The sequence below is a fragment of the Cucumis melo genome, chromosome 7 (assembly GCF_025177605.1).
Source record: "Cucumis melo cultivar AY chromosome 7, USDA_Cmelo_AY_1.0, whole genome shotgun sequence".
NCBI lineage: Eukaryota > Viridiplantae > Streptophyta > Magnoliopsida > Cucurbitales > Cucurbitaceae > Cucumis > Cucumis melo.
In genome coordinates this window covers 2,712,942-2,734,203 of record NC_066863.1, presented here as the reverse complement: position 1 = coordinate 2,734,203, position 21,262 = coordinate 2,712,942, and the positions used below count along the sequence as shown (strand labels likewise).

At 34.7% G+C, this 21,262-nt stretch overlaps 2 protein-coding genes across 2 annotated transcripts; one reads left to right on the top strand and one right to left on the bottom strand.

Annotated features, from left to right (window-relative positions):
- The first annotated feature begins 212 nt into the window (after nt 1–212).
- On the top strand, nt 213–7,669 carry LOC103493492 (choline transporter protein 1). The gene is made up of 10 exons (XM_008454247.3): nt 213–1,115; nt 2,381–2,739; nt 3,366–3,511; nt 3,772–3,955; nt 4,281–4,354; nt 4,432–4,545; nt 4,808–5,164; nt 5,453–5,713; nt 5,884–6,111; nt 7,172–7,669. The coding sequence occupies exons 1-10, from the start codon at nt 931–933 to the stop codon at nt 7,370–7,372; spliced, it is 2,109 nt and encodes a 702-aa protein (XP_008452469.1). The 5' UTR covers nt 213–930; the 3' UTR covers nt 7,373–7,669.
- Nucleotides 7,670–8,392: 723 nt separating this feature from the next.
- On the bottom strand, nt 8,393–17,266 carry LOC103493493 (MLO-like protein 11). The gene is made up of 15 exons (XM_008454248.3): nt 15,936–17,266; nt 15,630–15,687; nt 15,308–15,543; nt 15,079–15,195; nt 14,375–14,435; nt 13,549–13,643; nt 12,594–12,668; nt 12,187–12,272; nt 11,681–11,730; nt 11,425–11,465; nt 11,157–11,327; nt 10,973–11,008; nt 10,644–10,711; nt 10,477–10,537; nt 8,393–9,858 (listed from the first exon to the last, which is right to left on the bottom strand). Exons 1-15 carry the CDS (start codon nt 16,062–16,064, stop codon nt 9,436–9,438), a joined length of 1,707 nt encoding a protein of 568 aa, XP_008452470.1. The 5' UTR covers nt 16,065–17,266; the 3' UTR covers nt 8,393–9,435.
- Nucleotides 17,267–21,262: the final 3,996 nt, after the last annotated feature.

Sequence of the window (21,262 nt, the reverse complement as noted above, 5' to 3'; positions counted from 1 at the left end):
AACAAGTCTGTTCCTGTAAACTTAGGAGATAAAAAATATATAATTTGAAAGTAGGGGATCAAACTTTTTCACTCGACCCAACGTTGTAAAAGTTTGAAGCGAAACTTCCTCCTCTTTAAGCCTTTCTTCTTCTTCTTCTTTCTTTCTTTATTTTTAAAATTTTTGTAATTGAGCATATAGTGGGGAAATTTCAGGGTGTAATCCATTCACACGAATCCATAAAGTACACAGCTTTATTACCCACCGTTGGATGATCTCGATGGTCGAAGTCGATAAAAGTTTTCGACAACATCGACGGTGACAGGGAAACAACAGCGAAAAACCGACAAAGACCCGTAGATCTTCAGACACAAATGTCCTTGTCAGCTTTGTGGTGGAATAAACAGAGTTTAAATCAATCCTATAAAGCCTAATTGTAATATTTGAGTTTTAATATCTAATACTCCCATACCGGCTGTTCTGGCTCGGCAGTCGGCTCCACTCAAATTTCTCTGTTTTAGAGGGAAAAAAATCACTTCTTTATCAAAATCTAATGTTTGCCCATCACAAATTAAAGATCTTTATTCCATTTATTCTACTTTCTTTTACTCACAAATGTCTTTAATTCATTCAAATTTGTGTCTTTCTTTAATTTGCTCTTTAGCTGAGCCTTTTCTTGAAGTTGAAACGCCTCTCTAAAACACTATAGTATCTTTGTCCAGAAGTCCCAAAGGAAAAAAGAAAAAAAAAAAAAAAAAAAAAGGAAGAAAAACTTAGCAGAAAGATTCCAAATCTGAAACCCTTTTCTTTGTTGCTTTTCTATTCAGACTGTAACCCCCATTGAAGCTTTACTTTGCCCTCATTCTACTGCCTTCTTGAAGCTTTACTTTCTTTCTTGCATTTGATTCTCTCTCTGTTTCTGCTTGGAAGGGGAAACCAGTGTGTGTGAAGATGAGGGGTCCTTTAGGGGCAGTGATTGGGAGGTACCCTTCAAGTGATGGAAATGCCCAAATGGGTGGAATTATCAGGCATAATAGAAAATGCAGAGACATTGTGTTTCTTGTGATCTTTATTGCTTTCTGGGTGGGGATGATTGTTAACTCAAGCTTTGGATTTAACCAAGGAAACCCATTAAGGTATGGAATCTGATGATAGTCTCCTCTTTTACTTCACAACTTCATGAGTACTGTTAATTCTTGCACATTTTCTTTTCCATTCATGGAGGTCCCAGAAAAATCTCTGAAGTGCTTTCCCATTTTGCAGATTTCCCTTCTCCCTTCTCATTTTCTCTATCATCTTCGTTTCTACTAATTTCAAACTTCTTGCTCTATTAACTTTTGCTCGTTAGGATGAGTTCGAGCTCGTCTTGCTCACTCTTTTGTTACTATATCTGGCTATGTCAATGTCTCGTCTTCAATTTTCTTTTACTTATCTCACTGTTTGCCAGTTTTGCAACCTTTCCTACTGTCGATTAGAACTGGTGGGTGCAACTTTGAATTGACATATGGCTGATATTTTTTAACGGTTGGAAATTTCAAGAATTTTCCATTGTTTTTCACACGTTATGTACTAGTTCGTCCTCTCAACGTGGAGTTCTACTATATCATCACTACCCACCTGACATTTTCCTTCGTAGTATATTGTATAAACTATCACTCAATGTTTGGCTAGATAGCTGCTGTTGGTTTCATTGGGCCTTCTTTGTTTTTCCCCTTTTTTAATTTGGAGGAGGTTTTGCATGTGGGTAGGATGGGACATATCCATTCTCTAGTTTTCCATGCTCTCCCTTCTTTATAAGCTTATGTGAAAACTGACAACGATGAACTGTACCCTGCAAGCTTCATACAAAACCCATTGAACTGAAGAACCAAGTACTCCCTTGCCCCTTGTCTTGCGTCGTCACAATAACTTCCATTCGCCACGGTTCTTCCATTTATCCACCGTGATATTGTTGAATAATTCTTGTTTAATTTCTTTCAATAGTAACAATTTGATGATTCCAATTTGTATTAATTGTGGAGGAACTAAATTTAGTCCTTTTAAGTTTTAAGTCATAAGTCACAATGAGTTGGAGTGTGTTCATGAGTGCTTCCAAGAGTAGTATTTTGAAAGAAATAACTTTTTGTACGAGCACATTTGATAAAACACCAGGCATTTAAAATGAATTTTTAGTATTTCTAAAAATCCTAAAAGTATGCTTAGATATGTAGTCAAGTTCTTTGAAAAATTTCAAAAGTCATGTAACTTGTTGACACCCTTTTGCTTTCTTTCTGCCATTAAATTCTTGAAATTGTAACAAAAACTGCTTGGTTGTTCCCTTTTCTACTTATTGTTTACCTTCTCCTTTTCTTTTTAATTAGCCTCATTTGAGTTGGCCTTTGTGCTACCGTTTATTTATCAGGCTTACATATGGACTAGACTACAAAGGAAATGTCTGTGGTGACAAGCATGCTAATCCTGGCCTTCGTGAATTGGAGCTTAAATATTGGTTGAATCCTAATCAGGTTTATCAAAGTGGTCTGAAAGACAGTCAATTTAAGTTGGCAGATGCTCGGAGTATATGCTTGATGGATTGCCCGACTCCTTCAGAAGATTCTCTAAACTGGGTTTGTGATTATCCAGAAGGTGAAATACGCCTCTCAATGGATGATTGGATAGACAGGAACTACGATTACTTCGAGTTCCTAACGCCTGAGATGAGGAACAGCTCTGTTAACCTTCAGGGTCCTTGTTACCCTGTCATTTTTCCTAGTGTAAATGGTAAGTAAAATTGAGCTATCTTGATGCTATTGTTATTTTCAAACCTTTTGATCTGGTATTGAATGGTTCACTTCTAGATTCTCTTGGATACAGCAAATCTTTCAAGCTTTTCTTCTTGGGTTACAGCATCTATTCTCTGTATGTTCTTGTATTCGTAGTAATAAAGTCTACATGTTCCTAACTTGCTTTAGTCCTTTAACACTTTAGGGTGTTAGGGTGTGCTTGGATCAACTTCCTTTGTTTGCTAACAAATAATAATAATTTCTGAATCAACTAAATTGGTTTGTAATCATTTTTAAAAGACTCACTTTAAAACTATGATGGGTTGGCCTAGTGGTTAAAAGGAGACAATCTCAACTAGGGCTCATTTTGGTTGTAAGGCAGACAAGTTTTTCCGTGAGATTAGTTCCACAAATATTAACAAAAAAGATCCACTTAAAAGTTGATTTATTCAAGAAGTGATTGACTGGTAATCACTTTGTAAAATAAGAAGTGCAACCAAACTACTTTTGATTTTGCAACCAAAAACAATTTTTATGAAAGTATTTTACTAACTTTTTTCTCCATAAAAATTGTATAAATTGGAAGGTTCACTGAACTCACCCTTAGAATGATGTCTTTCTCAGTTTATTGGAGCTGCCAGTTCCTCGATCGTCCCTCAAATGTGTCTTTAACACATTGGAAGCTGATGGGTGGAATGAACATAGATGCAGATTTGATCATTGATAAATCTATTCATAAGTCAACCAACTCTCGGTCATCTGTGTTAAAGGTATACTAGATTTTCTTTTCTGTAAATTATTCTTAACCCTGTTTCTATAATATATGCATTCATGCATATATCTTACAAAAAATTCACTATTAAATCACAAGTCTACTTATTTAGTAAATGTAAAGTGTCATATAAGCTCAAAAGTTCCATTTTGAAATTGCAAGGTTCTTTCAAATAACATCCTTAGCATCTGAACTTTGTTTGTTGTGTCTTACCGTTTCTGAAGTTTTTACTTGTTCTCTGCTCTACTCTACTCACAGAGATACATGGCGGATATTGGGAAATCATGGCCGGTATTGATCGTTTGTGGAGGAATTTTGCCTCTATTTTTGGCAGTGATTTGGTTGCTAATGATTCGTCATTTTGTCGCTGCAATGCCGTGGGTAACAGTTGTCCTATTTAACATTCTCATCATATCAGTCACAATGTTTTACTACCTCAAAGGTGAGGAACATGTTTTCTCCATCTTTCTACTTGGTGCTCAATGATTTCAAGTTTTGATTCAGTCAAACTTTAAAAATATTGAAAATCCTGTATTATAGTGGAACTCTTTCATATGAAAACTGAAGTTTTTGTCAGACTTTTAAAAGGAATGCAATCCATTTTTAAATGATTCTTCTTTGCTATACCAAAGATGCGTTTAGTTGAAATCAAACTTCTAATATCTGATAGAATTTCCAAAACCTCAAATGTTGTGAAGTTATACTATTTAGGTCAAAGTTGTGTCTTGTATTAGCATTACTGATTGCTATTATCTTTATTGCTATAGCTGGATGGATAGGAAATGATGCTATAACTCCCATCATTGGTGATCATGATCCTTATGTCCACATATATGGAAGGGTATGCAACCAAATCTCGTGAGCCTTTTTGATAAAAAATCTCATCTGATTCCAATCACTCAATTGATTATTGTTCAGGAGCTCAATCATATGCGCGCTGCTGCTGTTCTAATGACTTTTGTTATGGTGGTCTCTGTTCTTACGTCAATTGCCATCATCCGCCGAATCATAATGGCTACATCTGTCCTCAAGGCAAGTACTATACTGTACATGTATAAGTGGAAAAAGAATTGATGTTGATTATTTGCAGCAATTATCACAAACTAGAGTCCTCATTTTAAGTATATATAGTTCATTTGGCCTTCAACTTTAGCATTCAAGTTTTTTTCTTTTGATTTCGTTGTCTATTTATCACATATTTCCACCCATTTTGTCAATGCTTTCTTAGTTTCTGAACAGATTAATATAGTATAATACCATTATTTCATTTGAGTTTTTTACACCTTGTGTGCAGGTTGCTGCAAAGGTGATTGGGGAAGTTCAAGCACTCATAATCTTTCCCATCATACCTTATGCCATCCTTGCAATTTTTTATATGTTATGGCTGTCAGCTGCGCTTCATCTCTTCAGCTCTGGTCAGGTTGTCCAGAATAATTGCAACTCAAACTGCTGTGCCTATGATCTTGCTTCAAAACTGGTGAACTGCAATCGCTGTTGTGGTTATAGCATCCGTTATACTCGTCATATCGACATTGCCATCTTTTTCCATCTATTTGGTTGTTATTGGGCTACTCAATTTTTTGTGGCATGCTCTTCAACAGTTATTGCTGGTTCCGTTGCCTCCTACTATTGGGCTCGTGGTGAAACTTCGGTAAGTTACTAAGGATGGGTTGACATATCCAACGATTCTCAACTTATTTTAGGGCTATAGGTTCTTGCTGTCGATCCACGCCAACTATCTTGTTCTATTTGTTTGTTTCACCCTAAAAGCATTCCATTTAACTACTTTGGACTTAATTTCAAGTATGACAACGTCCACATTATAATTATGATTTTTACATAATAGTCTCATGTCTACTCTATAAATTTATCATTCTTGTGCATGCAATTCTTTGAAGATTATTCCCTCTTTAATGCTTATTGTTTTTGGTTATTGCAGCCTGAAATTCCATTTCTTCCAGTTTTCTCCTCAATGAAACGGCTAGCAAGATATAACCTTGGATCCATGGCTCTTGGTTCCTTGACTGTGTCGTTTATGGAATCAATTCGTTTCATACTTGAGTCTATTCGTCGCAAATTGAAAGTTGCAAGTACCACACCAGATAGTCGGATTGGCAGAGCAGTACATAATACGTCTCGGTTTTGCCTGAGATGCATAGAGTGGATCATCAAATCTGTTAACCGTAATGCATATATAATGGTAAATTGATACCCATTTACTTGGTCTAAATTATCTGTCATCATTGATTCCAATATAGTAGACAGCAAAGATCACAATGGTGTTAGTTTCCAGAATAAAAGTTCAGCAATCTCTCTACAATGTTTAATTGTGTTGAATAACTGTTTTCCATGCTATTCTTGTTCATGTAGATTGCGATAACGGGCAAGAGCTTTTGCAAGGCATCTGCTATTGCAACAGAGTTGATCATTAACAACATCCTTCGGATCGGAAGAGTGAATGTGATTGGAGATGTCATTCTGTTCCTTGGGAAACTGTGTGTCAGCCTCTCAAGTGCTCTTTTTGCATTCCTCATGTTGGATACCCACAAATACAGATCTGCTCATAACAAGATTTCTTCCCCATTGTTTCCTGTCCTGGTAAGTTCTTTTGTTTATTTGCTTAGTTCAGACTCGAAGAGCTGATAAAGAGGGAAGAGCAATCAAACTTATAATCTTATATATTTCATTTTATTTTTTTCATATAGTTGTTTTGGGGGATAAAAAGAGAAAAATAGTCTAACATAGATCTTTAAAAATTTATTAACTAAATAAATGACGAATTGATGAATTATTTAATAAATACATGACTAATAAGCGCGCACACAGATACGATACACAAATACAACATGATGACACACCATATTTTAAAAATCTAGGACACGACACGGCAATGACACATTTATTAAAATACTCACTTTTAAAATATATATTTATCATTTTTATAGTAAAAGAAAATTTATAGTAAATGAATTGATGCATTTATATGCTTAAGCATATAACTTAATTTGATGTATTTCATACTCAAAAGTTATTATTATTGTTTTATGTGTCTTTTTAGTCTACTCAACAAGTGTTCTATGCATGTCTAATACATTTGTTCCACTAGCAAGCGTCCGATAGGTGTCCACCAAGTGTCAGAGTGTTTAAGTGTCTGACACGGACACGCTATCCAAATTGAAGTATCCGTGCTTCTTATACACAACCATACGTAAGTTTTAAGTCACCACTAAACCCAAAAGCTTAGTTACAATAAATTTAACTATATTAATTCTTTAAGACTGCTTCTCACTTGGATTAAAAATCTGGGAGAAAGATACTGCAAGAGCTTGAATACATGATTTTTTATTCATCTCATATTTTGTTAAATCACTACTTAAGTTACTTAACCTAATGAGTTGTGGTAAATTTAATATATCAATATAGTATCAACATGATCGAAGGTCTACCTATTTCATATTCCTTGTGATAACATACCCAATCCAAAGTAGGCCGTTTCAATTGAGAACCCACTAAACGTGCCACTCTCGTTGTGATTTACTAACACTGGATCCTTAATTTGAAGATCTTAAAGCACAAAAGATTGTAGTTTCATACATATAATCTCATTGGCTAAAACTGCAAAATTTCTCATTCAAATCGTTTTTTCGCTTCGAAACAGGTTTGCTGGGGCCTAGGCTATGTGGTTGCCACACTTTTCTTTGGAGTGGTGGAGATGTCCATTGATACAATAATTCTTTCCTTTTGTCAAGATTCTGAAGAACATCAAGGCACAGCTCAGTATGCTCCTCCTCTTCTCATGGAGACTCTCAATGATCAAAATGAGATGCAGAGACTTACACAAGGACCTCCAAGTTCATAGCCTTCACCTTTTACTTTTTTTTTTATGCCCTTGATAATATTACCAAAATAGCCTTCACCTTCACCTGTTGCTATCATCTCCAACCCTTCATTGTTAGAGTTTTCCCACTGTAAATAATCAATTTCTTGGCAGTGTGGAAGTTGGGGGAAAAGTGATAGAGAAGAGACAGAAAGGGAAAACCTTTAGGCCTTTTTTCTTTTCTTTTGGGTAGGTTACTATTTTTGTTACTTGTTAGTGAGAAACTTTGGACATGGTACTACATAATTATTTGCAATGACATTAGTTAATATTATATGAGGTTCTTGTTGTCTCATGTTCTTTGCATCTAGTTTTGTTGCAATTTTTTCTTCTTTTTTTCGTTTTTCTTGGTAATTGGAGAGTAGTTTGGGAGAAGTGTAGGTTCTTTTTGAGTGTTTGTACTCTATTTCGATTCGGTTAAGTAAAACAAACCCAATGGTTTTGGTCAATATATTATTACTTGAGATATGAACCAAGTTTTCTCACACCATAAAACATTATCTTTATTTCTTAGATGATATATAACTAAAATTATTTTCATCCATCATCTTAAGCTTTTCGATCAATTAGTAATTTAAGAATTTCATCTAACTTTGTTCTCCCGGGGTATCTTAGTGAAAGAATTTGAAACATTTGAAGATAACTTTCAAGTTCTTGAGATTCATATTAAAAAATTCATAACTTAAAACTTAGAATCTCAACTAAAAAAGATGGTGAATTTTGTTTATGTATTTTTCTAACTAAAAAATCTTATAAATAATCAAATTTACATTAAAAATCCCTTGCACTTTGGAAAGAATCTTGTTGCTTGGAAATTCATGCAACAAAGACCCAAGAACTTCGAGCAATAACCTCACACAATGATGGCCTCCGGACTCTTAGGCCAAACCGATGCAAATGCTATTGTTGCCTTATCAATCGCTTCTCCAAACTCAACAAACTCCCCACCCTATAAATTGCAAAAAGCCCTTCGACTTTGAGAAGCACACAAAGTAGTCAACTTTCTCCTCAAAAGATAGACCAAAGTTTCAAGAAAATGGCTGTTACAAAAACTAGTTTACTGGTTGGTCTCTTGGCGTTTCTTTGCTTAAGCCTCAGCTCTGCCAATCGAATCCTCAAGAACAATGATGCTGAAAACCAACTAATAGGTGACAATGTGCCTTCTGGAAAAGAAAACCACCAACAAAATTCCAGCCATACTGAGTTGAAAAGTATATCAACAGGCAGCATACCAAAAACCAGTTCCATTGGTACAATAAATGGCGATTGCTGCAGCTATGGCACCAATTGTGGAGGATATTCTTGTCAGACCTGCGGATGCGGTGGAGGCTCTAGTTGCCAATCTTGCAACACTTGTTCTTCATGCCAATGGCAGGGATGTCATGGTTGCCAAGAATGGCAGGGATGTCATGGTTGCCAGGAATGTCAAGGGTGCCAGGGATGTCAAACATGCCAGGGATGCCAGAGTTGTGGGTGCCAAGCCCACATGGACGATTCTAAGGTCAAACAGGATTCTAAGGTCAAACAGGATTCTAAGGTCAAACAGGATTCAATTCAAACGGGTGAACCTGAACCATCCATGGTTACAATTGTTCCACCAGTCCAGCCAACAGATCATGACATAAAATCCAGTGGGGGATCAAATCAGGGCATAAAATCCAATGGCGGTCTGGTTTAGAGTTTATATCTTATCTCAAAGAAATGTCTTCTTGTAGCTTTTAATAAAAGCTCCATTCATGGAGTTCATTTTCTAATAAACTGATGAAATATAGAAAGTCAGGAAACACTTATATAATTGGAGTCTATACTTCCTTACATTGTTGGGACAAAATATTACAATACAAGCAGTTTCATGTACTGTTTTCTACAAATACAAACTCAGTATCCTATAAACAAATCTCTAGGATCTCACTCTGAACACTTCTTCGGATTTCAATTTTGTTTGTACTAACTTACATGGCACTTTTATAGTTTCTTTCACTAAAGTTTGATTCTAATTATATGGTACTTCTATAGCTTTGTTTACTAGCTGCATCTTTTTTTTTTTATCTCGGCAAAGATGAGCTTCTTAAAATGTTTTCGGCATCGAAGTTTTGAGCCGGCATAGATGAGGTTCTTAAAGGGGCTCCGCCATTGAAGTTTTGAGCCACAGGCAATGAAAGAGACACAGAGGGTTGAAGAAGGGGAGTTCTAACTGCACGTGATGCATCATTAGTAACAGAGGCGGACCCATTTGCTGCAGTAGGTGGCTGCATCTCAATTATGGCATAGCCAGGAGCAGCTTTAGGTGTATCAACAAGTTGGTTGTCGTCGTCCTCAAGTGACATCACAGTGCTTGTTTCCGTGTGGATTGTGGCATCATCAGTAAATATCCGGAGCCTTCTCTTCCTTCTAGCTGACTTACCCCACCCATGGATTGTTTCCCTTATTCTTTGAGGAATTAAGGCAGCCTTGTAGTTTGTTCCCATCTGCAAAACAAATATGGCAGAAGGAAACAAAATAAAGCAAAAAAAGATGAACCCCAGCCAATAGGAAATGGCAAACTGCAAATGATTGCATTTGGATGTTGTCATTAAGGTCAATCCTCCCATATACTACTAACCAGATAAAATTTCCCACCCTTGAAAACTCTCTTTGCACAAGTCAACATAGATGGCAATAATCCGAGAATGTGGGAACAAGGTACCAGAAAAAAGAGAAAAAAAATATATGAGAAAAGCTCTCCGCTTGCTCCACCTCCTCTGGTGTTCTCTTACCTAACAGTTCTCTTGACTAACTAACAGCCTATTACAGCGGCAGTCCAGTCCTCTTGGGCATCTTGCACTGCCATTTCCCCATATATATTCATGTTATTGCTCATCCATATTCCCCAAAAGTAGTGAATGCCACTCTAGTAGCAAAATCCTACTTTTCTTTACTACCCAAACGCTTCAATACAAAGACCTATTAGGGAGATGAAACTCAAAGAAATTGATAAGAGCCCACCCAAAAAGAAACTATATTTGTCTTAGTCTAATGACTTACACCAAGGATATCCATAATATTAATCAAACAATCGGAATGTAAGATATCACGCCTTAGATTACCTGAGTAACCAGTGCGTATAAGGGCAAGGTGCTATAGCTGCAAAGAAACTGTCCAGCAAAACTACGAAAAAGATAGAAGTAACATTTTCAGAATGCTTAATCTCGCACCACACAGTTAACATGGTTACTATTTGAGGTTGTGATTGTTACAAGTTAAAAATTCATACCCCAAGATTAGTCTTACATAGACAAGCAGATGATTGCTAATGAAGCAAGAACTATATCCAAATTGCCACTGTAACCAAATTAAACAAGATAATAGTTATGGCATTATGGGGGAGAAAACAAGAAGAAAGAATGCTCTGGAGCACCAAGAAAGGGTGAGAAAAAGTCATGAAGTTTTGACGGAAACTATATAATGTGAGCCCTTATTCTCTTCTTGATTTTTAGCCCATATACTTCAAAATCTCTTGTTAATGCCACATGCTTCCTATTTCACTAGAGGGACTGTTCTTTTCTGAGATCAAAGAAACCATGACTAGAGAAAAGGAAGTACCCAGAACCAGAAGAACGAAGCCAATTCGAAAGCATTCTGCAAGAGAATTGAGAGAAAAGGGGATAATACCATGAATATTGGTTTCTTTTATTAAAAAAACTAAAAACTATGGACAGATAAATTATTTTTCTTTCTGACGTAAGATGTCAACATGTAGGAGACATTGTCAATAATGAAGACTTGCCTGGAAAAGAACAAAATGGATCAAGGACAACAGAAGTTCAGGCTTCTTAAACCAGAAAAGATCATCACGGGGCCTCAGCTTTGCTCCAGAAAAGAATCCGGTTATACCAGCATTCTCCAACGTCAAAGTTGCAATAACATGCTGTAACTTTGTGCCCACCAAAAGAACAAGCTGTATACAAAATGAAAAGTAGTAATAGATCAACCGTCTTCAACCAGATGCAAACTGCAGCTTTTGAGGGGGAGAGAGAGAGAGAGAGAGGGCTCACAGTAACAGGAATAGTTGCTATCCAAAAGTAAAGGTTGGAGCCTGAAAGATGGCAAAAGAGATCAAATAGTAATGTGAGCTCAATTTATAGGGAAAAAACAGATAATTGCAGTTTAGAATTGGATTTAAAAAAACAAGGCGAAGGACAATCAATCAGCTCAGGTAAATAAATAAAACAGGATAATGGAGAATTAGTGAAAATGAAGAATGCTTTGATGAGAAAGAAATTACGATATTTCTAACAGGATTTATTATACCTTTCACATTAAACAGCAAAAAAGCAACGACAAATCCCCATAATGGACCACTGCAAAAAAAGTGAACGGGGAATTAGCTTTCTTAATTCCCAAAAGAATAAAATAAGAAATTTAGCTATGTTTGGTATTGAAACTTCAGAAATATTGTGGCAGAAATCACATTTCTTTCAATATATTCTAAAATTTTAGTTCCTGAAAAAACAACATCGAGATGCGAAAAGAAGAGCACAGAAACTATTTCTGGATGCCTTAAAAAATTTTCCTATTTCACCCAAGGGTGAAACAATTGAAACTAATACAAGAAAAATTACTTTGTTTGAGGATTCCTATAAAATGACAATCCCCACAAATAACAGAGGAGAAAATTTCCTTCTTGTGACAATATGATATCAAAGAGTAATAACTGAACCTGAACTCCTTTATCTTGATAGCAATGATTAAGGAAAAATGGCAGAATTACCACATGCATAAAGTCCTAAAATAAAAGTAACTGACACTTCAATTACCTCACACCAACTATTCTCTGGAATTCTTCTTCCATAGAACGAACCATGTAGCTATGGAAATCATATTTTGACGAGAGGTTGTGATTCTGCAATTAATAAGATGTAGGAAATCATATGATGACTAAAAGATTATTATTTTTATCATTAATTGTTTAATTATTAGAATACAAGTAGCTGAAAATTTGAGAATGTTACAGTTCTAAAGTGCAGTGTAATTGGTAATTGGTAAACACATGAAATAAAATTAGCAACCGAAACAAATAATTTGCTTTTACTATTTGAAAATCTAAACTAAGAGATGACAACAGAAAGAAAGAGATGAAAAAAGAAAACAGAAGAAAATTATAACTAGATGGCAAGGAATAAAAGCCAAAAAAATCATAGAGCACTTAAACATATAAGTGTACCGTGATGAAGCCTTTGCGAAGTGTAAGGTAGTCAGAACGAACAACAGAACGCCCAAATTGCCTAAAGAAACAGGTCTACAATCATATAATCATGTCAAAGAAGAGTTAATGCCGATATTTATGTGAATAGCAGTATAATTTCAATAAAACAGGACGAAAAGGACTAAAATATATCAAGTGTATATGAAGGCCAAGTTCAAAGGAACTAAAATATATCAAGTGTATATGAAGGCCAAGTTCAAAGGAAAATACTTTCTTTTTTAAATGACAGATGGTTTCCACCAGATTAGGAGGCAGACATAATCTTAAGGAACTATCAACCGATCCTAAGACATTTAAGATTAGAAATCACATTAGACATTAATATTTAATTTTTAACGAAAACATGAAATCATAACTTCAAAAAGCATTCAAAGTCCCAACTTTTTCTTTGATCACTGGACTGACTATTGACCATAGTCATTGACCATCACTTCGAGAAATCTAATTCACAACTTCAATTGTTCTCACTGGATAGTCAACAATTTGTTGATAACTCCAAACTAATTAACCAGGAATATAAAACACATCATTTGAATCAGTGGTTCAGAATAGGGTAAAAAGGGTATATTGTGGTTCAGTAAGATCAGATCGTGTGTAAACCAAATTTTGTTGATGTGTAGTTTTTAGCATCAAAATTTAAAGTATGTCAATAACTTCTCATTGTTCTCTAATTTATAAACAAAAACATAGGATCATTAAAGAGGGGTTGCCGTTCGCCTATTCCCCATTTTCCTTTGATTTCCTTACGCTCATTAAAGCATATACTTGGTCTGAAAACACCCAATATTTTTACTAAGTAGCCCTTGCAGATATACACTGATGAAGTAAGAGCAGATATAACCAAAATAGTGGTCGGTCTATGAATAGAGGCATCATGCGGCATGGTCTAAATGAAAACAAGTTCAATGCTTACCATCCAGATAAGAAAGCTATTCCTGGTTAAAGGATTGGAGGTGTGATATTGTACAAAGGTAGATTGTCTCTGCATTATCTTTTTTTTCGTTGTATCTATAATAATAGTAGAGAAATAATTGTCAGTTCACCCAAAATAATAATCTGAACCGACAAGAGAAAGTGAAGAGTGGTCATGCTAAATACCAAATTATCAATTACAAATAACCACTACACAAAAATGGTCTCTTGGAACAGAGAGTTTCTGTTCAAGGAGGTTCCTTGTGGACTCCTGGTGTTGCTTAGACTTCGGTGAGAGAATTGCAAATGCCCAATAATTACTTAAATAATATAAGGATGTCAACGAGGTAAGGACAATCTAAGAAAGATACTAACAATTAAATGTGAGTACTCATTAGGACTTAGAACTATAATCGAGCTTATCAGTAGATTCCCATCCAAACATTCTTCTTTTGCATATTTTTGTCTCTGAACAATTTGATCTGAAGTTTATGAGCACAGCAAGATGGTTTATTTAAAAAATTGAAGTCCTTGAGAATTTCTATAAAACAAAAATCCTTCAGAAGTTCAGATGCAAGATATCATACAGTACAGGACTAAGATGTGAAAGCTAGAAGACAAGAATAGGAAGTATTGTGGTCAATGGACAAAGAAATCTTTAAAATATTTGAACTGGAATCTGATATTATGGCTGGGGATATGGGCTTGGCATATGGTTGGAGATATCCTCCAAAGTTTTGGGTTTGAACTCCCAGATTCCTTGAGAACTCTAAGATAGCTAGAGTTACATGCTAAAGAATCACACATAACATTATCATATAGCTCACCGTTGAATAAATCATGGTGGTCCATGTGAGCTTCATTTTCCCATTCTCTCCAACTGTGGATCTGGTCAAATTATAAAATGTCAACCGTTAGAATAAATACTAAAAGTTATAATTTGTATATATCTCCTATATATTTTTAAAGAAAAATGCAAATATTTTATTTCATAATGGTGGACTAGTCAAGGCCTCAAATTGTTAACACACACACACACACACAAAACCCTAGAAATACACAAATAGAGATTGGATTTAATATCAGATAGGTCTATTCAACTTTCACTTGGTATGAATCAAAGTTATGAATGTTCAGTGCATGACAAACAAACGGTACTAAGATCCAACTCCCTTTACAAATATAGAAATCAGAAGGATTCCTATTATTTCTGATTTCTATTATGCCTAAACATCACGCATTATGTCCTAACAGTTAAAATTCTATTCAGTGACATAATCAAGGTTAAAAGAAATTGTTGCTATCTCAAATAAAAAAGAAACCAAAGTAATAATAAGATAAAAATCAATTTAGTCTGTATGATTTTAGAGAGTGGAGTTGACTGTTTGAATGAAGAAAATCGATGATTTAAACTATTGAAAAAAACAAAAGTAAATTAAACTATCACCAAAATCCCGTTGTATAAATTTCCTGAAACTGATTAATTTTTCAGAAAGATTTAGTGTAAATTGACTATGAAAAAATATCTAACCTTCACAATTGCCAGCAACATGGTTAAGCAACTATAAGAAATATGAGTAACTGCCATCACAAAGATAAAGCGATGCAATTGCTCAAGTCCCTCATATGAAACAAAGGGCTCATGACCCTGCACAATGACGAAAGTTTCAAATTTTAATTGACTATCGGGATGGAAGAAGACAATTTTCATAACTTTATAATTTTTTTTCAAAAAAACAATAATAACAATCATAACGTGCCTCTTTGCATCTATCTTTGTTCACAGTTAGCATCCTCCTATTCAAATGTGGGAAAACAGAAGCCATAAATAGCTTTCGCTTCTCAGATGAAGAATTATCTGCATTTTGTTCATCAATTTCCGACCGAGAGCATGGAATAAAAGATGTATCATAAAACTTGGATGGAATGCAGATATTTGATATCAGACTTGATGTTGCCGTCAGAAGCAAAGAAATAAAACCAAGCAGCATTAACTCTGCAAAGGCAAACAATGGGAGTTATAATGAGCAAAATAAGCTATTCTTGTCTGAGGTGATTGAGCATATAACATAGGCTAGTTACCTTCTTTCATTTTCTCCACTGCCTCAAATAAGGGTTTTCTATGAGTTTTTCCCAGCCACTGAGAGAAAAAGTAACAAACACATGTAATGATTAGAACAAAATCTGCAGTAGCTGTAGCAAAACACTATGTTTCAGGGAAATAATGTCTGAGTCTCTAAGGTACTTCTTAGCCAGAATATGTATCTTTTAAAGAGTAGAATCTCATGAGTACAAACCTGAGACTAAAAAGTTTCATAAGTATACTACTTTTGACCAATTGACATGCCAGATGTGTAAAGCATAAGAAGCAGTGAGAAATATACTTACAGAGCTTAGCCTATGAATGGAGCGTTCTACGAGCAATGAAACCGCAACGAAAATGGTCAACACGGAAGCAACAGACCAAGTAGGCGTCAGAGCCAGAGATCTCCCCTCCTGGGAGGCATTTTCAGCCATTTCCAACAAATCTCAAAGATTACAAGCTAAAAGCTAAACTCTCAAAGTTTCCAGTCCACCAGTATGAGTAGACTTTGCCAGATTTACAGTGAAAGAAAGAAAATAGAAGAGAGAAGAAAAAACTTAGTTCCCTAGATTAAAAAGGACATATTCCTATGAGTTTATGTATCACGAACTGATATAGGAAAAAGAGTATCAGTTGACATTTAAGATTTAATAAGGCCTCGTAGAAGAGACAAGCACAAATTTAATTTTCCAGGCTTCTCCAACCAATATCAGAAAAGATCAAATTTTCCCTCTGAAACAAACGTAATATAACCAACTGGACCTAGAAGGAACGTCAACAAATCTTCTTCTTTTTTTTTTATCCCTTTAAAAGAAAAAGGCAAACTTCCTGGCATTCCAGTTTGATAAAGTGAGATTGGAAATACCCCACAAATGAAACAGCTTCTTTGAACCTGAAATCGATCCAACAGAAAAAAAATTCTGAAAGAACAAATCATCATGTTCTGAGGAAGCAAGAAGAACCCATCGGTGAATGCTTTTACTTAATATGACTGAATCTAATGTACTCAAATTTCCTAAGATCCCCTTGAAATCTCACTGACATTCCCATTAAGAATCCAGAAGCTGACTCTGAAAAGCCCCATTCAGCTGCTTTCTACTTCACCTCCAAAAGCAGATGCAAAAGAGACAAATCCAACTCAAAGTGACAGCTGATTCCAAAAAGAAAACGATATATATAAATCAACAGCGAAAAGGATTTGGAGAAAAGAAGCCTCGGACTAAGGTTTATTATTAATAAATAAATGACAACCCCATGTGCACAAACTTCTTGGGGCTGACAAAGACGCAACTTCTTTAGTATTATTAACCCCCCCACAGAAAATGACGCAAGGCAACGTAATCAACAATAAACCAGTGCAATATATGAAGAAAAGGAACCAAATAGGAAAGTCCCAGATGCCATAAATGCAAGAAAAGGCACACAGAAGCCAGGAGAAATGCCATGAATTTGATTATGATTGGCTTTGACAAATGACAGTGTTCTTTTTTCTTGGTTTTCATTTTCTCACGACTCCGCAGATTGAGGAACCAGTAAAATATAAAAGAACCCTTTTTGTGATTTGGGTATGTGAAAAAGATTAAATAGAGAAGAGAAGAGGAAACTGTTCAACATGATTGTGTTTTCATTCTCTCATCTTATTGCTTTTTCCTCTTATTTTTCATCAGACGTACAATTTTTTGTTCGGATAAAAAACTAAATAACCAAGAAAATTTTGGAGAATGGATAAGAAAAAAGCACATGAGATGGCAATGAAAATAGGAAAAAAGAAAAATAAAAGGAGAGAGCAAAAAGAAAGAAGAAAAATGCAAAAAAAAAAAGAAAAAGAAAAAAAAAACTAACAAAAGAAACAAGAACGAACACAATGTGAAGAATAGAGAAAGAATGAAGGTTAAAGTATAATTTCATAGAATGATAATATTAGTAAAAAGGTCATTTTTCATTTGAAGAGCCCTCTATACAACTATTTTATTACATTCCTTGGTTCATTTCTTCGGTAGAGATAGTTGTCATGATTGGTTATGTATTGTGTGATTTGATCATTGTCTAGAAAGGGGTCTCATTCTGCAATAATTTAGTACTGTGCTATTGAGATAGGTCATTTCCTTTATGTCGATGAGACATGAAATTGGTTTGAGGTTTGGTAGGGATGATAGTGTGACCCAACTTCCTTCCAGGTATGTTTTTAATTAAGTCATCTTCATTTATTGCAATTTATTATTTTACAAAAGAAAATAATATTTAAATTAGTAAAGAAATAAGGATAAAATAAACATCCCATATAATTAAAAATTTTGACTAGGGATTAATAAAATCTAATTGAAATGTCTATGTAGTTTAAAACTTTTATTGACTATCTAATACCAAATGAAAAATATAATTTTGAAATTATATCCAACTCATGATAGTATACAATGTTATTAGAGATATGAATAGCAAGTTTTCAAAGGTAGGTATTGACAAAAATATAAAAATTTCGATCTTAATTATAGAAACGTCGAATGAAATATTGATAAAATTAAATCATCAACTATTTGAAAATGTAAATAGATGGTCTATGATAATTTAAGCGGTCTTTTAAAAAAATAACAAAACGACCAAATATTTCGAAAACGGAAAAGTGCAGAGGCCCATCGTGTAAAATAAAAAAAATGTCCCATCAACCGCGCCATTAATAACGGGCGCATAATATATTTTGCTACGTTTAACGGTGGAGGATCGTTTAGGTATGACTAAAATTTATATTTTAAATTGTATCGTTTAATTTTGTTACATTTAAATTTGGTTATAGTATCGTTTAGATTTGATCAGCTTAGATTTGTCTAACCGATGAGATTTTTCTAATCCATGATTTTTTTTACACGATCGTTTATATTTGACTGCTTCAATTTAAATGATTTTTTTTTGCAAGATTTTTTTATACACGATCTTTTGCTATTTTGTACAGTACGGAAGAAAGACAATGAAAAGAAAACGTAGTGAAAAAAAAAGAGTTAAAAAAGAATAAGAAGAAATCGCAACGAGAAAGACCATGAAAGAATAGGAAAAGAAGAAAGACGATAAATCGCAGCGAGAAACACTATAAAATAGACAAATTGAAAGATACATATTATGAGATTTTGGTTTTAAGTGTGAGATTGGACTATACTATTTGATTGAAGACTGTTAAGATACCCTTGGACCAAAGGTGTAGGTAATTGGAAGTTAAGAAAATGGATAAATAAAGAGAGTTTTTGTTGAAGGGTTGAGATTGGACTTTAACTTTTGTATTTAAGAGGTCTGGACATTCTTTGGAATATGAAGTAAAAATCTTTGTTGAAGAGTTCATAAAATGAATTAAGTTACGAGATCGTAGAATTTTTGTTTAAAGTTTGAGATTAGACTACAACTTTTCTATTGAAGATACCTAGACACTCTGTAGATGAAAATGGTCAAATGAAGAGAATTTTGATTTAAGGTTGGATATGGAACTTTCAGATGTGGATTGAAGAGGTATGACCATTATTTGGATTACAATGTAAAAAAATTGGTTGAGGAGTTCATGGAATTAACAAATTAAATAATACATAAGATAAGAGATTTTTTGTTGACTATTACTTTCTGATTGGAGGCACATAGACATTCTTTGGATAAAAGTATAGATAATTGGAGTCGAAGTTGAGGAAATGAACAAATAAAGAGAATCTTTGTTTAAGGTTGGAGATTAAACATCAATGTTTAGATTGAAGAGGCCTAGGCATTCTTTGGATTACAAATTTACAAATTAAACTTGGTTGAAAAGTTCATAAATGGATAAATTAAGAGATAAATTAAGAGATCCTATCATATAAGAGAATTTTGGTTTGAAGTTTGAGATTGAACTATTCTGTTTGATTGAAGACACTTAGGATTTCTTTGAACAAAAGTGTAGATAATTGGAAGTGAAGAAAATAAACAAATAAGGAGAATTTTAGTTGAAGGTTGAAGATTGGACTTGTATTAGAGAGGCCTAATCTTCCTTTGGATTGTTTAGTAAAAACTTGGTTGAAGAGATACATGATAAATAGAACTTTTGTTTGAAGTTTAAGATTGGAATACAACTTTTTTATTTAAGATAACTAAGAATTTTTTGGACGAAAGTGTAGATATAAGTGGAATAAAGTTAATAAAATTGACAAATAAGGAGAATTTTGGTTTAAGGTTGGAGATTGACTTCAACATTTGGGTTGAAGATACCTAGCCTTGCTTTGGATTATAATGTAAAAAGTTGGTTGAAGATTTTAATAAAATCGACAAACTAAGAGGTGCATAGGATATGAGATTGTTGTTTCAAGTGTGATATTGGAATATACAATTTGATTGAATTTCGTGAGTTAGTCGGGATTAGGGATTGGTAACCTTAGAATTTGTAACAGAACTTTGTTGGCAAGCTGGCTTTTGTGCTTCTATCTTGAATCTAATTTTCTTTGTCATAGGATTATTTATTGTGAGCAAGCATGGTCCCTATCCTTTTAAGTGGACGACGTTAGGGGTAAAAGACACTTTCCGAAACCCGTGGAAGGATATTTTTCTTGAGCTCTCTTCTTTTTCTTGATTTACTTGTTGTCTTGCCGACGTTCAGGGCACTTACTTTTGGGAGCACCATGGGTAGGGGAGAATGCCCTTTGTTCGATTTTTTCACAACTGTATCATTTATCCACTTCATAAAATAGTACTATCTTGAATCTTTTGGTGAGATATGAGAATTCTGTTGTTCTCTTTTTTGTTTCGTTATAATTTTTGTTTCGTTATAATTTTGACCAAAAGGGAAACGACGGAGGTGGCTTCTTTTTTTCCTTGCTTTTGAGAGGGGAGAATGGATGTTCATGTTTGGAACGCTAATCCTAGTCAGGGTTTCTCCTGTAGTCTCAGCTTAGTCTATTGTTGGATTCTACTCCCTTAAAGAGTCAATTTTTGATGTGGTGTGGAGGACAAAGGTTCCTAAGAAAGTTAGGTTTTTAATCTGGCAAGACTTGCTTGGTTGGGTTACTATTGTTGATAGGCTTGTTTGGGCCTTTTTATTGCATGGTAGAGGAAGATCTTGATCATCTTTTTCGGGATTGCCAGTTTGCGAGGACCGTGTTGTGCTCTTTCATTCAAGAGTTCGATGTTAGCTTTGCTGGTTTGCGGAGTGTCAGAGCAACACGTTGAGGAGTTCCTCCTTCATTCGCCTTTTAGACATAGGGGTGTGTGCAGTAATTTGGGACATTTGGAGTGAGAGGAATGATAAAGGGTGTTACAGGGTAGAGAGATGGGTCATGGTAAGATTTGGTCCTTACTCCTTAGTTAGATTTCAAGTGTCTCTTTAGGCTTCGATATCGAAGAATTTTTGTAACTATTCTATAGGTAATATTTTACTTAGTTGGTCCCTCATTTTGTAGGTGGGGTGGTTTTGGTGGGTTGATATTTTTGTATTTCATTGTACTCTTTCGTTTTTTTCTCAATGAAAGTTGTTGATTTCATAAAAAAAAAGTGTTGATACTCGGGAATGAAGAAAATGGACAAACAAAGAGAGTTTGGTTGAAGGTTTGAGATTGGACTTCAACATTTGAACCGAAGAGGCCTTCCCATTCTTTGGATTATACCCTTCAGACTTGACAAAGGTAGATAATTG